This window comes from Raphanus sativus, chromosome 4 (assembly GCF_000801105.2).
Source record: "Raphanus sativus cultivar WK10039 chromosome 4, ASM80110v3, whole genome shotgun sequence".
NCBI classification, from domain to species: Eukaryota; Viridiplantae; Streptophyta; class Magnoliopsida; order Brassicales; family Brassicaceae; genus Raphanus; species Raphanus sativus.
In genome coordinates this window covers 12732826-12746896 of record NC_079514.1, presented here as the reverse complement: position 1 = coordinate 12746896, position 14071 = coordinate 12732826, and the positions used below count along the sequence as shown (strand labels likewise).

The 14071-nt window shown below is 35.1% G+C and overlaps 3 protein-coding genes across 6 annotated transcripts; 2 read left to right on the top strand and 1 right to left on the bottom strand.

Annotated features, from left to right (window-relative positions):
• The first annotated feature begins 1196 nt into the window (after positions 1-1196).
• LOC108848799 (uncharacterized) lies at positions 1197-3924 on the top strand. 4 transcript variants are annotated; one of them, XM_057010042.1, is made up of 10 exons: positions 1197-1355; positions 1582-1751; positions 1853-1915; positions 2018-2037; positions 2124-2168; positions 2242-2303; positions 2392-2519; positions 2681-2763; positions 2952-3075; positions 3617-3924. In XM_057010042.1, exons 1-10 carry the CDS (start codon positions 1283-1285, stop codon positions 3632-3634), a joined length of 786 nt encoding a protein of 261 aa, XP_056866022.1. In that variant the 5' UTR covers positions 1197-1282; the 3' UTR covers positions 3635-3924. The 4 variants fall into 4 exon arrangements, with proteins under 4 accessions (XP_056866022.1, XP_018477744.1, XP_018477745.1 ...); XM_018622242.2 differs by having other exon boundaries at positions 2675-2763; XM_018622243.2 differs by having other exon boundaries at positions 2389-2519.
• LOC108848800 (ABC transporter B family member 22-like) lies at positions 3925-9920 on the bottom strand. The gene is made up of 7 exons (XM_018622244.2): positions 9595-9920; positions 9274-9328; positions 8961-9139; positions 7185-7642; positions 6548-7088; positions 5439-6443; positions 3925-5355 (listed from the first exon to the last, which is right to left on the bottom strand). Exons 1-7 carry the CDS (start codon positions 9787-9789, stop codon positions 3982-3984), a joined length of 3807 nt encoding a protein of 1268 aa, XP_018477746.1. The 5' UTR covers positions 9790-9920; the 3' UTR covers positions 3925-3981.
• A 2923-nt stretch (positions 9921-12843) lies between these two features.
• LOC108852918 (napin-like) lies at positions 12844-13368 on the top strand. Its single transcript, XM_018626393.2, has one exon. The coding sequence runs from the start codon at positions 12844-12846 to the stop codon at positions 13366-13368; it is 525 nt and encodes a 174-aa protein (XP_018481895.1).
• The last annotated feature ends 703 nt before the right edge of the window (positions 13369-14071 follow it).

Here is a 14071-nt window from a genome sequence, read left to right as displayed (position 1 = left end):
GTTTAAAGTATTTTTCAACTAATGTCAGATAATCGGGTCAAATATTAACCAAATTACCAAATAAATTCTTTGGGCCGAAGTCCCAACTTAGATTTTTTCACATAGCTGTGGTTTTGTTTTACAGGTAGTACGAACCTCAAAGGAATTGTTTTAGTTTTAGATATATGTATTTGTCGTGATTTTTTGTTTGTATATGTTGTGCTTTTTGCATCAATCTTCAGCCGAAGTACTCGCACTAACCACTATCAAAATACTCATCCATGATGAGACAATTGATCGAACACTTTGGAAACAAGATTAAAACAATATTAATAACTTTGTCCAACTAATGAAACATACTATAATTACTTCAAGGTGTATTCCATTATAGTTCACAATATAGTCAATTTCGTAATTAAATCTTACCTCGGAAAAATAACACTCAAATATTGTGGATTCAATGTGGCTCTCATGTGGATCCTACGAAGATTTATCTGTTCACATATTCTCCTCCAAGAGCAGTGCCATGGTGTATTCTGTTGTTAGACCCTTTTGGCATAGCTCTATATAGATGTTTGGTAATGGAATATATTGAATGATAGATAGTGTGGCACAGACAGTAAATCGAACAGTTATCATAGTCCCACATTCATTTTATATGATATTTACTGAAACAGCATTATTTTATTTGTCATGATTTTTAATAATATATATATATATATATGTATATATATTTTTTTATTTTTTTGAATTTTTAATAGTATAACTACGTATACGTGTGGTGGTTTAGTGGTATATAAATTCTAGTGAAGAAACCGATTCGAATTCAAAGTAATCTCACAAGGGATATGAATCATATTTTGAGTTTCATTTGAGTATTCAAAGATTTATCTGATCTATCCGTAGACTATATATATATTTCCCTTACAAGATTAATATGAATCTTTTTCATAGACTTAAGAAATCCTTAGATTAATAAAAATAAAAATGATCTTTAATATTTATATTATATTGTGATTTTTGTATAATTATCTAAATTTTCACTTTAACAAATTATAACTTTGAGTTTAACTTGTCCGCAATTATTCAAAAGAATATATAACACTTTTGCACGTGCATGTAACACTTGACTATAATTCTAGACCACTAACCAAAAATTTCGCCAAGATATTTGGGCCTAGTATTTTGGGCTCCATATAAGATGGGCCGAACATTATCTGATTATTCCGCCTCTCACTGTCGCAAACGTTTTTCAAAACAGAAAGGAAGTGAGATATTTTCCAGTGACGAAGAAGAAAAAACCATGGCGGGAATCGATACGCAGAAGCAGCTTCTCTCTCTGATCCGCGACTTCACCTCTGAAAGATCTCGTGGAGGTAAGATCATCCTCTTACTTTCTCTAGCTTTTGTTTTCGGTCTCGAGATTTCGCTAAGGTAGACAACGGCGAAGAATCGGAAGAAATTTCGAAAAATTTATGATCCGATCTGCGTTTTGATTGAAGTTTTTGGTGAAATCTAGGGTTAGTTGTATGCGATTGTAGGTTGATAGTTTCTGTAATTAGAGAAATTGCGGTTCTGATTGTTGGTGATTTTCTCGTAAAGAGCAAAGAGTGGCTGGATTGAAGAAGCGGATCGAGTCTCTACAATCGGAAGTTGAAGCAGCGAACGAAGAAGTTGAACATGCGAAACGTATCAAAGAAGTGGCGGAAGAAGAACTCAACGGCTATGAAGTTGAATTGTCTTTGAACGATGCTACGATTCAATCTCTTGAGGTTTCTATTTTCTGCTTGATTCACTTGGTTTTTCTGATTCTTAGAACCTTTGGTGTGTGATCTAGTTGTGTTGCTTATGGTTAGTGTACTTTCTTTTGCAGGCAAGGATTGCTCTTCTTCAGGATGAAGTTTCAACTGTTGGCAATGAAGTGGATGCTCTCAAGGTTTTGCTTATATGATCTTTTGTAGAAGATTTAGAGCTTATGGTTTTGATTATTATCTCTGTTTGACATTCTGGAGTTTTTTTTGTGGATGGCGAAACAAAGAACAAGGAAGGATTACTTAGGTGAATTCATCTTTCTAACATCTTAATTAAAGGTGATCTTAAGTTTGTGTGTTTCGTAATTGCTTATTACTTTTTTCGTTATGCAGAGATCAATTTATAAGCCAAATGGTTGAGCTGAACAAGGAAATAAGGTTTTTTTTCTATTTTATTACGTTTTCACCTTATGCTGTTGATACACATCTAAAGTTGCTTGCTTTGTTATAGGGTGTTCCAGAGAACTGTAGCCTCCAGTGTGGGCAATGATGATAGTACTAGCATAACTGCAAGTGAGTAGCCTTTGCTGTTTACTCTTCTTGTTAAAATTCTCATTGTTTATTATGAGACAAGGGCTTTGTATATGTTTGGTGACAGAAGATGTCAAAGTTTTTGAGGATGGTCATGGAGCTGATCCACAAGCTATCAAGGATATGCTATCTGATGTAAATTCTCAATTAGCACAAGAGGAGGAAGGATACCTAGAAGAGCTGAACATAAAAGAAAAGGTGGGATTTTAGTCTTTGTATCAATCTTTTATTTGAACGTTACATCGCTGCTCCAAGTACCGTTTGCTAGCTTATTCATTCCCTGTTTTAACTTCTTTTAATTATTCTATGACGTGAACAAACTCGGGTTGATTACTCTGTTCGTCTGTCTGTAGCTGCAGAAAGAGCTTGATGAATATGAGAAGAAGATGTCACTCATGGAGGCTATAACAGAGAAAACAAATTCAGTGCAAAATCTCGCTAGATATCCTTATTTTCAGTAGCTAGTGAAGCATGGTTTATAACCTGGACCAACTAGTTCTGTTCCTATTGAGATAGCTTACTACTATGCAGCAACCTTTGTTTTGCTAGAATTTAAGAGCAAGCGAGTGCTTGTACTTTTATTCTCATTTGCCATTCTTTCAGAAGAATAGTTTCCTTGACGTACAATACGCAGAGTTCTGAGCTGGAACAGACATTGGCTTCACTGGGTGAGGAGCTGCAGAAGAGGTGTCGATGCCAACATTGCCAGGCAGAAAATTTGGAAGTCTTGAGCTTACTTCTCCAAGGAGACCAAGTATGTTGACCCTTGCAAACTATTTGCTTATACAACTTTCACATACTGTCTGTGACATCTGAATTCAAATATTTCTTTATTACTCTAGTTATCCTACAGCTTGGTTGGTATCTGTTAGTCTAACCATATAACAGACATCAGCAAACGTTTTCAAGAATCTCAAAGTTAAGAAAAATAGAAGCCATCAATCACATATAGACCTACCTGATTCCTTTTAGACAAGTTGAAGCAGCCATTCTCTAGTTACGACATTTGTAGTCTATTAATCATATATAAGGTCTGCCTCTTTTTAGTTGGAATTCTCATCCTGAAAGCATGTAGACTTGTGTTTAGCTTTTTGGCTATCTACGACTTACTAAATTTTATTGAATGGGGAAGAGAGTAGTGATGAGCAAAAACCATCTCTTACTTAGCTGTCTAGTATCTGTTAACATGACTTGTGAGAGTGAGTAAAGTATTTAGACTAAGCTTGTAGTTTCTTATATATTATCTTACATTTTTTCTGCAATCTTTCATGTTTACAGTATTGTTTTCTTGGCAGGATATGGTGGTGTCTTAGTTAAAAAGAAGCTTACCTATGAGTTGCTTGAGGGATGATTGATTTACTCCGGTTCCAAAATAGTAAGACGTCTACTTTCACATCTGAGGATATAAGTAACCAATTACTATAGAAATTTTACTAAATGCGTAATGATGAAGCAAACACTAGTCCTCTAGTGTCTTCAACACTTATTACGTTTTTTCTATTTTAATCTCTTAAAATAGTTGATACCGAGCCATGCTTTCCCTGCTCTTACAAGAAAAAAAAACTGAGTATACATCTTTATGGGTTCCCTGCTCTTTATCTTCTTTCTTTACTTTATCTTCTTTCTGTTTTTGAGAAAAAGCAAAACGGCATCTTGACAGTCAAAAGAGATTTCTTTGGAGATTGACCAATGAGAAGTAAGCTCCCGTGGGACCCTTTGCCAACAAGGACGAGTGGTTTCCACGTTCAACTACTTTCCCTTTGTCCAAAACCGCGATCACGTTGTAGTTCTGGATCGTGCTAAGCCTATGCGCGATCACTACGCTCGTCCTCCCCACCATCACTCGCACGAGTGCGTCCTGGACCACGCGCTCAGACTGGCTGTCCAAAGCACTCGTTGCTTCATCGAGGAGCAGCACGGACGGGTTCTTCAAAACCGCACGAGCTATCGCGATCCTCTGTTTCTGCCCACCCGATAGCTGTACTCCTCTGTCTCCGCAGTTTGTGTCGTAGCCGTTCGATAGTGATGTGATGAATTCGTGAGCATTTGCTGCCTTTGCCGCCTCGATGATCTCCGACTCGTCGATGTTTTCAGATGCTCCTCCTCCGTACATGATATTTTCTCGGATAGTCCCGGCGAATAAAGCTGGCTCTTGGCTAACCAAAGCTATGTGTTGACGAAGAGACCTCAAATTATACGACTTCAGATCACGGCCATCGATTCTCACAGAACCCTTTAAAGGGTCGTAGAACCGCTCGATCAAACTAATTATTGTCGACTTACCTGAACCACTCGGACCTACAATAGCTGTCGACTTTCCTTCCTCTATCTCAATGGAAAAGTCCTTGAATATTACCACATTTGGTCGAGTGGGGTAAGCAAAGTCCACATTGACAAAGCTGATTAGTCCCTTTATCTTTTCCGGAAGATACCCATTTGGATCCTCCGGCTCAATGGTTGTACATCGATCCAACACTGCAAACACAGATTCAACTGCATCCGAGCCCTTGGCTAGATCGGTAGTCATGGTCCCAGCGTCTGCAATAGCCTTGCCCGTACTCACGAAGATCATAAACATCTCAAAGAATGCTTTTGCCACGATTTTTCCATATGCTATTAGCCTTCCACCATACCAGTAATTCAAAACCGTAGTGCACGCTAAAAGGCTTCGCGAAGTCCCCAACACAATTCCTGCTAGCCACGATTGGCGAACACTTTCTCTCCGCGGACCGTCTTGGACCATATCGAGTAATTTCAGAATCCGTTCCTGTGACGAGAAAGCTATGATGGTTCGAATATTGGAGACAGCTTCTGTGGCCAGTTTGCAACTCTCGTCTTGGGCTTTAGTTGCTTTCTTGGACATGCTTTTGAGCAGAAAGCGTTGAGTGTAGAAACACACAACAACAAGTGGTTGCACCGCAATCATCACAATGGCTAATCGCCAAGCGATGACCAAACCAAGTGCGCAAGCTATAGCCACTCCCGATATGGTTTGTACCAAAAATGACACCCGTTCACCAATCAGTGTCCTCACCTGTGATAACAAAACATTGGAAAGTCAAGAACTGTTCAAAGAGTTGTTCACTAAAGTTTAAATTAGTAAGGCGCAAGACATACCAAGTTAGCTTCTTTTGCAAGTCTTGAGCAAGCTGCACCACCGGAGTTCTCGCCTTCATCGAACCAATTGAGTTCAAAGGTCAACATCTTTGTGAGCATCTTTTCTTGGATACGTTTTGTTAGGTTTTCGCTCATGTAAGCAAAACTATAATGTTGAACGATATTAGTCAAGAAAACAAACAGAGCTAGACCAACAAAAACCAACACGTAGATTCTTGTTCTCTCCCTGATCTCGTCATGACTCGTTAGGAAATACATTGACACCATCGATCCCACTACATATGCGTTTAGTGGTTGTACGGCCCCATATAAAGCTGCACTTAAGCAACCAGACAGTGCATGTTTCCATTCTGGTCTATTCATTTTCATCAATCTCTTAAACGATGGTACATGCGTCTTCTTATCCTTATGCATCGAACCAGAAAGAATCGAATCATCGCTTGAATTAGTTAACCAGTTAGACCTGCTATCGATAAAAGAAAGTTTTGGACTATACTTCAAATATTTTCTCAAAATCGATAATTGACCCCCTTGCACCCTTACGCTGATGTTAACATCAGATTCTTCATTCTCCATCTGTTGCAAGCGAACTAGAGAAGTATAGTGACCGTCCAAATTCTCCATGAGCTCTTCATGTGATCCAGTTTCTACAATGCGGCCATCGGATTCTTCATTCTCCATCTGTTGCAAGCGAACTAGAGAAGTATAGTGACCATCCAAATTCTCCATGAGCTCTTCATGTGATCCAGTTTCTACAATGCGACCATTATGGACTACACAAATAACATCAGCATTACGTATAGTAGAGAGGCGGTGTGCTATAACAATAGTTGTACGGCCAGCAGAGGCATTGTACAAGGCTTCTTGGACTACCCTCTCTGATTCTGAGTCCAGTGCACTTGTTGCCTCGTCTAAAAGGAGAATTTTTGGTGATTTGACTATCGCACGTGCAATTGCGATCCTCTGCTTCTGACCTCCTGACATTACCACTCCTCTCTCTCCAACCTTTTTGCGTTAAGAAAAAAAAAATTTACGGCTTAATCCAACTAAAACAAACATAATTGGCTTGGTCTTAAAAACAGAATCTAAATTTGATCCAAAAAAAATACCTGGGTATTGCAACCATGAGGGAACTGAGAGATAAAAGCATGAGCATTTGAGGCCTTTGCAGCTTCCATTACTTCATCCATAGACGCATCTTCTTTACCAAATAAAATGTTTTGCCTTATAGATGTGCCGAAGAGCACTGGCTCTTGGCTGACTAGACCCATTTGCGACCTCAACCACTTCACCTGCAGCTTATTAATGGGCACATCATCAATGAGAACCTCTCCTGCGACTGGGTCATAGAACCTCTGCAAAAGTGATATCACAGTTGATTTTCCCGACCCGCTTCCACCAACCAGAGCCACAGTTTTTCCAGATGGAATTCTCAAACATAAATCCTCAAAGATTGGGGTTTCAGGTCTAGAGGGGTACATGAATTTCACATGGTTAAAGTGGACTTCTCCTTTGAAGTTCTCTAGTATTTGACCTTCCAAGTTGTCCGAATCAATATCCGGAACTCTTTTTATCACTTTGGTAATCCTTTCCCCTGTCACGACCACCTCTGAAAAATATTTGAGATTCGACAAACCTCGACCAAGTGATCTGCAAGATGTAAGATATCAAAAATCAAATCTACAGTATATTGTTTCTTGTATGTCAAGAAAACCTTAAGATGATCATTAAACATAGTATACTTACATGCCGCCAGAGGTAACGCACATAATGACTGCAAAGATGTTACCGCCTTTGGCGCCTTGGTACATAACCATCCGACTTCCGTACCAAGTCATGAACCCCCAAATGGCGTAGATGATACCATTGCTTCCGAGGGTGATTCCCTTAACTAGCCCTTGTCTCAGCCCTAGTTTCACTGAGCCCTGAAGGGCAGCTGAGAATTTAGCAATCAACTTAGTCTCACTGCCAAATGCGTAGACGGTTCGCACCGAAGAGATGGCTTGCTTTGCAATAGATCCAGCTTCGTTGTACTCTTCCCGTATTTTTCTTGTGATGCTGATGACGGCTCGTCCGTACATCAGTCCAGGGATCAAGAGGAGAACGATGAACGGGAAGCCTATGATTGTGAGTCTCCACAGCGTGATGAAACCCACTATGTAGCTTGCGACAAACGCAGATGCACTCATCAAAAAGTTCGGTAACTGCTTAAAATTAGAATCACAAAAATTGTTCAAAAACAAAGAAACATCTTTAATTAACGGGTTTTTATTAATTAAACTCCTCAAAAGAAGAATCCTAAAAAAAAATTCTCAACAAAAATTTCTGTGAAACAAAACCCTCTGTCTAAGAAGTTAACTAACATACATAAACTGGTTTATAAATTAAGGGTTTATAATATTAAAAACTTAGTTGAGGATTTATAATATTAAAAACTTAGTTGAAAGTTTTTTCACGATTCAAAAATAGTTGAAGGGTTTTATCATTAAAAGTTATTAAATGTTTTAAGATATTTATTATAACTTATACATTATTTTAGATTGATATATAAGCTTTTAACACTAATTTATAAATTTTAATACATTACTTTATAACTGATTTATAAAACTTCATAAATATTTTAATACTTTTACAAATAACTAATACTATTTCACAATAATTTTATAAATTTTTATAATTCATGTTACTTGTTAGGATAAAATAATATAACATTATCCGTGATACTGGTGAAACATAAGATAATACAATAAATCAAGAATAATATATCAGAGATACTATTTTATTGATCAATAAAATATTAAATATAATGTATTGGTCAAAAAAATCAAGGAGAATAAAAATAAGCATGCATTATTTTAGGGGATATGAGGAAAGTATGAGCCAAAGGATGAAAATCATGAAAATAGGAAAACAAATGCATCTTACTCTAACTAGGAAGATTGACTTCGTGGATGAATTATTCTCGACACTACTTAAGATTTAATATAACTTTAAAACATTTGATATTTGATAGTGACGATATAAACACATAAATTTTCGTATAACACTATTGCCAAATATCAAATAGTTTAATATTTCGAAGTTATATTAAGTTGTAAGTACTAGGTAGTCTTGAAAATTATTAATTTAGAATGTACAAATTAATTTTATAATAAAATAACGTATTAAACTTTATAATTATTTCAGACTTATAAATCAATCTGAAACAATGTATAAATGATAATACAGGTTTTAAAACATTTAATAACTTTTAATGATAAAACCACTCAACTATTTTTGAATCATAAAAACTCATTCAACTAAATTTTCAACATTATAAAATTTAACTTATAAATCATTAATGTGTGATATTCTCCGTCTTTTTCTAGACGGAGGATAACATACGTTAACAAAATTAAAGTTAAGAGTTTGTTTCACATGATTTTAATTAAAAAAAAATTTTATGATTAATCTTTATTTGAGGGGTTTAATTACTGAAAACCTTTAATTAAAATGAAAATATAAAGATAGAAATGGTGAGACCTTTTCACTGAGGACGTCTTGGATGACGAGGCTGTCACTGAAAACACTTTTCGTAATATCAGAAGTGCTTGTCACATGAAGATCAAAGTAAACCACATCTTGTCTCAACACTGCTTTCAAGTATCTTTCTCTCATTCTTGCTGCTTGTCTCTCCCCTGTTCTTGTCCAGCAATATCCTTCTGTTTTATATATAAATATTATAAGCCATCAACAAATTGTACATAAATATTAGCTATATACAAATGCACCAAAATAAATTTTAATTTGTAGATTTAAAAGAAAAATGGAAAGAAACATGGTCTAAAAGACTTACCGAGGAAACAGACCACCCAAGATGCACCAGCCACAGAAAGCATAGCTACAGCATTCTGTTAATCACCCAATGTGTACAGAACAAAATATCCATTAGTCTTTTCCTAATGAAAATATTAATTATAACATTCTCGACGTAAATTTCACGTCAAGATTCACATTTATATAACGTTTTTGCACTTATTGCCGTTCCTAACATATATATGGTAATTTTAAGAGGTTAGGTATCACGCCATATATGGTCTACTTCGTCATGTTGTTGCACAGAATAGAGACCAAAACCAGCAAACAAAGAGCAAAAAGAAGAGAGAAAAGAAATAACCTTGGTGACGGCTTTCATGAAGGTTACATCATTGAAAGAACCACCTATGTCATTCAGTAGTAAGCCGGTGATGAAAAACATAATAGGAGTGATGAAGCCATCACCAATGGCTCCTATTAATCCTAATCCCATCAACATCCAGTCCACACCGTCCGCGTTCATAAACATCAATCTTATGCTTCCCCAAATCTTCATTTTGACCTTCTCCTGTTCCGTCTCTTCTAAACTGTTCGAGATAAAAGACCTAAACGACACCTGAACCTTAAGGAAACGATAGCTCACAGCCTTTTTTAGGAAAAAGGTTCCTTTTTGTGTAGTGTTGTGGTTTCCGTCCCTTGTCGTTTTATATTAGCATTTGAGATACAGAAAGATACCGTTAACACATACACAAAAACTTGATTCTTATAAAATGTGTTTATTATAATTCGTTTCTACGCGTTATTTATATTTAAACCTTCGAAATACTTATTGTATCTATTTTTTTCTAATTATCAGGAGGTTAAGCGACCCTAATTACTTTAAATCAAAACCACGGTAAGTATTAGTTTCGTCCCAGAGGTTATTCAAACTGGGATCTTCTAACATAATGGTCAGAATGTTTTTCAGTTGAACTAATGCCCAATAGTAAATTTATCTATATTCAGAACTCGTAAAATCAAGAAAATGATTTTTAAAACATCACTCACTCAATGATCTCTGTTAACATATCTCTCGAGTTTCGTGAATCGTGTCTCCCACCTCGGACTTGTGGATTCTGGCCAGGTTATGGGAACACATTACTCTCAAATAGAAATGCGAAAAGAATCAAATCATATTGATTTTGTTTTTTAGTGAACAAAGTTATATTCTTCGAAAACGTTTAGTATAGCCATCAATCATGCTATTAATTAAAGAGCAATTTGAACATTCGAAGACAAATAATGTATGTTAATTAGACATGTGATCGATTTATCATTGACTTTAGCTGTCTTAACATCATTAGGAAATATTTATAGAACTTCGATATAGTTTCATTAATAACACTATTGCACATATTTTTATTATCTTTGTACTATGATATTTTTTGGCAAATATCTTCTCTGATCTTAAACATAAACTATACAAATAAGTAGTTTGTGGCCTTGTGGGGTTTGGACTTTTTGCATCATCGTTTTTGACGTTAATTAATATTAGATTTTGACCCGCCTTTTAAATGGCGGATATATTTTTATTTTACATTATTTTAAAATTTTAATTTTTATTTTTATTTTTTTTAGTCATATTTGTATAAAATATTTTTAATTGATTAGTAAAATATTTAATAGTTGTATTAGAATAATTGGATCAAACGTATATCAATAGAAAACATTAAATTGAATTTCCAATATATATTTAATTGTATATAACAATGAATAAACTTGATTTGTGATTTTTAAAAATTTGATAAATCTTTTAGTGTACAACTCAAAAAGAATGATGATATAGAGAACCAATAAATATATTGATTTATTTATATTTAAAGAAAAAATATTATTTTAATGGTATGTTGTTTTCAATTTAAGAATTGTTTGTATTGTAATATTTTGGTGGCAATCTTATTTATATATTCAAACTTTGATGTTCTAGAGTTATTAGCAGAATATCTATAGCTTTTGGTTAATATTGTTTATGTTAATATTGATTCATCGGTTTTTGTCAACTTTTGATTCGTAGCTTTTGGGCTTTGCAAAATGGTTTTGGAATAATTCATTACAACCATAATAAGTCCAGTCCAACACGTTTTGAAATTAGATATTCCAAGTAGCGGTAGGGATTAAAAAAATAAGAGTGATCTTGAATTAATAATATTGATTTTTTACTAATGCATGAGAGAATCTTTAATGTATTACTTTATATTTTATTCTAAAATGGTGCAATACTAAAATGGAGTAAATTTTTACTCCAATGTATTACTCTATTTTTTTACTCCAAAATAATATATTTTATTAATAATTGTTAATAATATCTTACACTTATAAGGGTTTACCAATTAACCCCAGCTATTTTATGTTTACAAAATTCCTTAAAATATAAATTGTTTAAATTAATTATTTATTATTAAAAAGTACAAGAAATTATAAAAATAAAATAAGATATTATAATATTTTTTCACAAATGATCAACTAATGCATTTCGTAATGAAAAATAAACTTCTTTATTTTTGATATTCCTAAATCTAACAAGAAAATTTTGAAATCAGACATTTTCATCCTTTGCAATTTCGATTTACATCGAGTTCACGTTCATCCTCAATTATTATGTTATGTAAAATTATACTTGTAGTCATGATGTCATGTATACATTTTTCTAAAACCGAACGGATCCTTTCACAATAGTGAAACACAACCGTAGATCCTTTTATGTTATCTTTATTTTATACTAATATTATTTTTAATTATATAATTTATTTTTATGTAAAATTATTGAATAATGGAATATCTAGTTTATTTATGTTATTATATCATTTAATTAAGAAATAAAAACATTAAAGATTCAAAAGAACCATTTTACAAATGGAAAAAAAATCAACACCAAAATGTAGTAATGAGTATTGGAGTAACCCTAGCCATTACCCTATTTTGAAGTTAAAAATTACTCCAATATAAAATTAAAAATATAGTAAGGTTGGAGAATATTTTGCTCCAAAATGATATTTAAAGTAGAAAATAGAGTCGGTTGGAGATAATTAGTCTTAATTTTCTTTTACCAGATGAGAAGGTTTGTTTAACATAATTACAAATCCTGTATTTCTGATTTGTCTTTACATGAACACATGTTCATGTTCGATTCCTATACAAAAGTTTCAGACGTAGTTAATATATATTATAGTTTTTCGTTTTTTTGCAGAATGATATAATTGTTGGTTCTATTAATAGTAAATACATCCAATAATTTGAAGGTATTTTGTTGAGGGAAATATTTTTACTAATCACTGATTTTGAAGTTTGGAAAAAATATCAGAATATGAACTACACATCATATACATGCATGGTTGCACTACATGTAGACGCGGAGACTTGTCACTCCTCCACATTTGAGTTTCCAACACCTAATCGCTACAAAAACTTCATAGCTTCTACCTTGCTCACAAACAAAACAAATACATTCATGCATGCAATGTTACACGTGATCTCCATGCAGAACATCTTCACGCCTATATACCAACCAACACTCCACTTCCCTCTTCACTCAAACCAAAACAAGCAAAGAAACATACACACAAATAGCAAAATGGCGAACAAGCTCTTCCTCGTCTCGGCAACTCTCGCCTTCTTTTTCCTTCTCACCAATGCCTCGATCTACCGAACAGTCGTGGAAGTCGATGAAGATGATGCCACAAATCCAGCCGGCCCATTCAGGCTTCCAAGATGTAGGAAGGAGTTTCAGCAAGCACAACGCCTAAGAGCTTGCCAACAATGGCTCCACAGGCAAGCAATGCAGTCCGGTAGTGGTCCTAGCTGGACTCTCGACGGTGAGTTTGATTTCGAAGACGAAGACGACATGGAGAACCCCCAGAGACCGCCACTACTCCAGCAGTGCTGCAATGAGCTCCACCAGGAAGAGCCAATTTGTGTTTGCCCAACCTTGAAAGGAGCATCCAAAGCCGTTAAACAACAGGTTCGACAACAGGGACAAATGCAGGGACAGCAGATGCAACATGTAATTAGCCGTATCTACCAGACCGCTACTCATTTACCTAGAGTATGCAGCATCCCCCAAGTTAGCGTTTGCCCCTTCCAGAAGACCTACTACTAGATTCCAAAACAAAACCCTAGAGTGTATGAATGTGGTTGTCGATATATGTCAACACCACACCTCATCGCGTGTTTCATAATATGTAAGGTTTACGTAGGATGTTTGAGGCTAATGTAATTAGCACTACTCCATAATAAAAGAGTTTTCTAATGTTCACTTCGGTGTACACGTGGTCCAAGATTTTAGTGGGTTACCTGATCAACTTAACTCACATCGGCTATTATATTAAGCTAAGAATCTCAGCCTAAGAACCCTGCAATAAACATGGCCTAAAAATTCTTGAACGGCACATGCATGGAATTGATTTGGTCTTGTGCGACATTAATACATGCTAGCAACTTTGAGACTGTAATTACGAAACCCACAACTTGTACAAACCAAACACTGTCAAAAAGTCAGACACCAGATAGCGATTTCTGTAGCTTCCTTGGCTAACACAGGATTAATTTCTGCAACAATAGTAACAAAAAGTCTTTTTTTTATATGGAGGAGAAGAGGAAAGCAGAAAAAAACTCTTTTTTATTAATTACCTTCTACAGCTAATAATCCCAAAGAAACAGTGAATATCTGTTGAATGAACGGTTTCCCTCCTGATGATGATGGAAGTTTGAGGGAAAGAGCAGGCCATTTGTCCACTAGTGCTTTAAGAAGAGGAACACTAGCTTCTAGGTTCTTCGGATACAGATATATCAAGTGGCTCCAG

What these genes read in the sequence shown, in the direction of transcription:
- LOC108848799 (XM_018622241.2), top strand. Translation starts at nt 1,283, where the DNA reads ATGGCGGGAATCGATACGCAGAAGCAGCTTCTCTCTCTGATCCGCGAC. An exon ending in ATGAAGTGGATGCTCTCAAG is followed by an intron (nt 1,916 to 2,017) that starts GTTTTGCTTATA and finishes GGCGAAACAAAG; the next exon opens with AACAAGGAAGGATTACTTAG. An exon ending in TAGTACTAGCATAACTGCAA is followed by an intron (nt 2,304 to 2,388) that starts GTGAGTAGCCTT and finishes GTTTGGTGACAG; the next exon opens with AAGATGTCAAAGTTTTTGAG.
- LOC108852918 (XM_018626393.2), top strand. Translation starts at nt 12,844, where the DNA reads ATGGCGAACAAGCTCTTCCTCGTCTCGGCAACTCTCGCCTTCTTTTTC.
- LOC108848800 (XM_018622244.2), bottom strand. Translation starts at nt 9,789, where the DNA reads ATGAAGATTTGGGGAAGCATAAGATTGATGTTTATGAACGCGGACGGT. An exon ending in TTGGGTGGTCTGTTTCCTCG is followed by an intron (nt 9,140 to 9,273) that starts GTAAGTCTTTTA and finishes TATATAAAACAG; the next exon opens with AAGGATATTGCTGGACAAGA. An exon ending in AAGACGTCCTCAGTGAAAAG is followed by an intron (nt 7,643 to 8,960) that starts GTCTCACCATTT and finishes AATTTTAAGCAG; the next exon opens with TTACCGAACTTTTTGATGAG.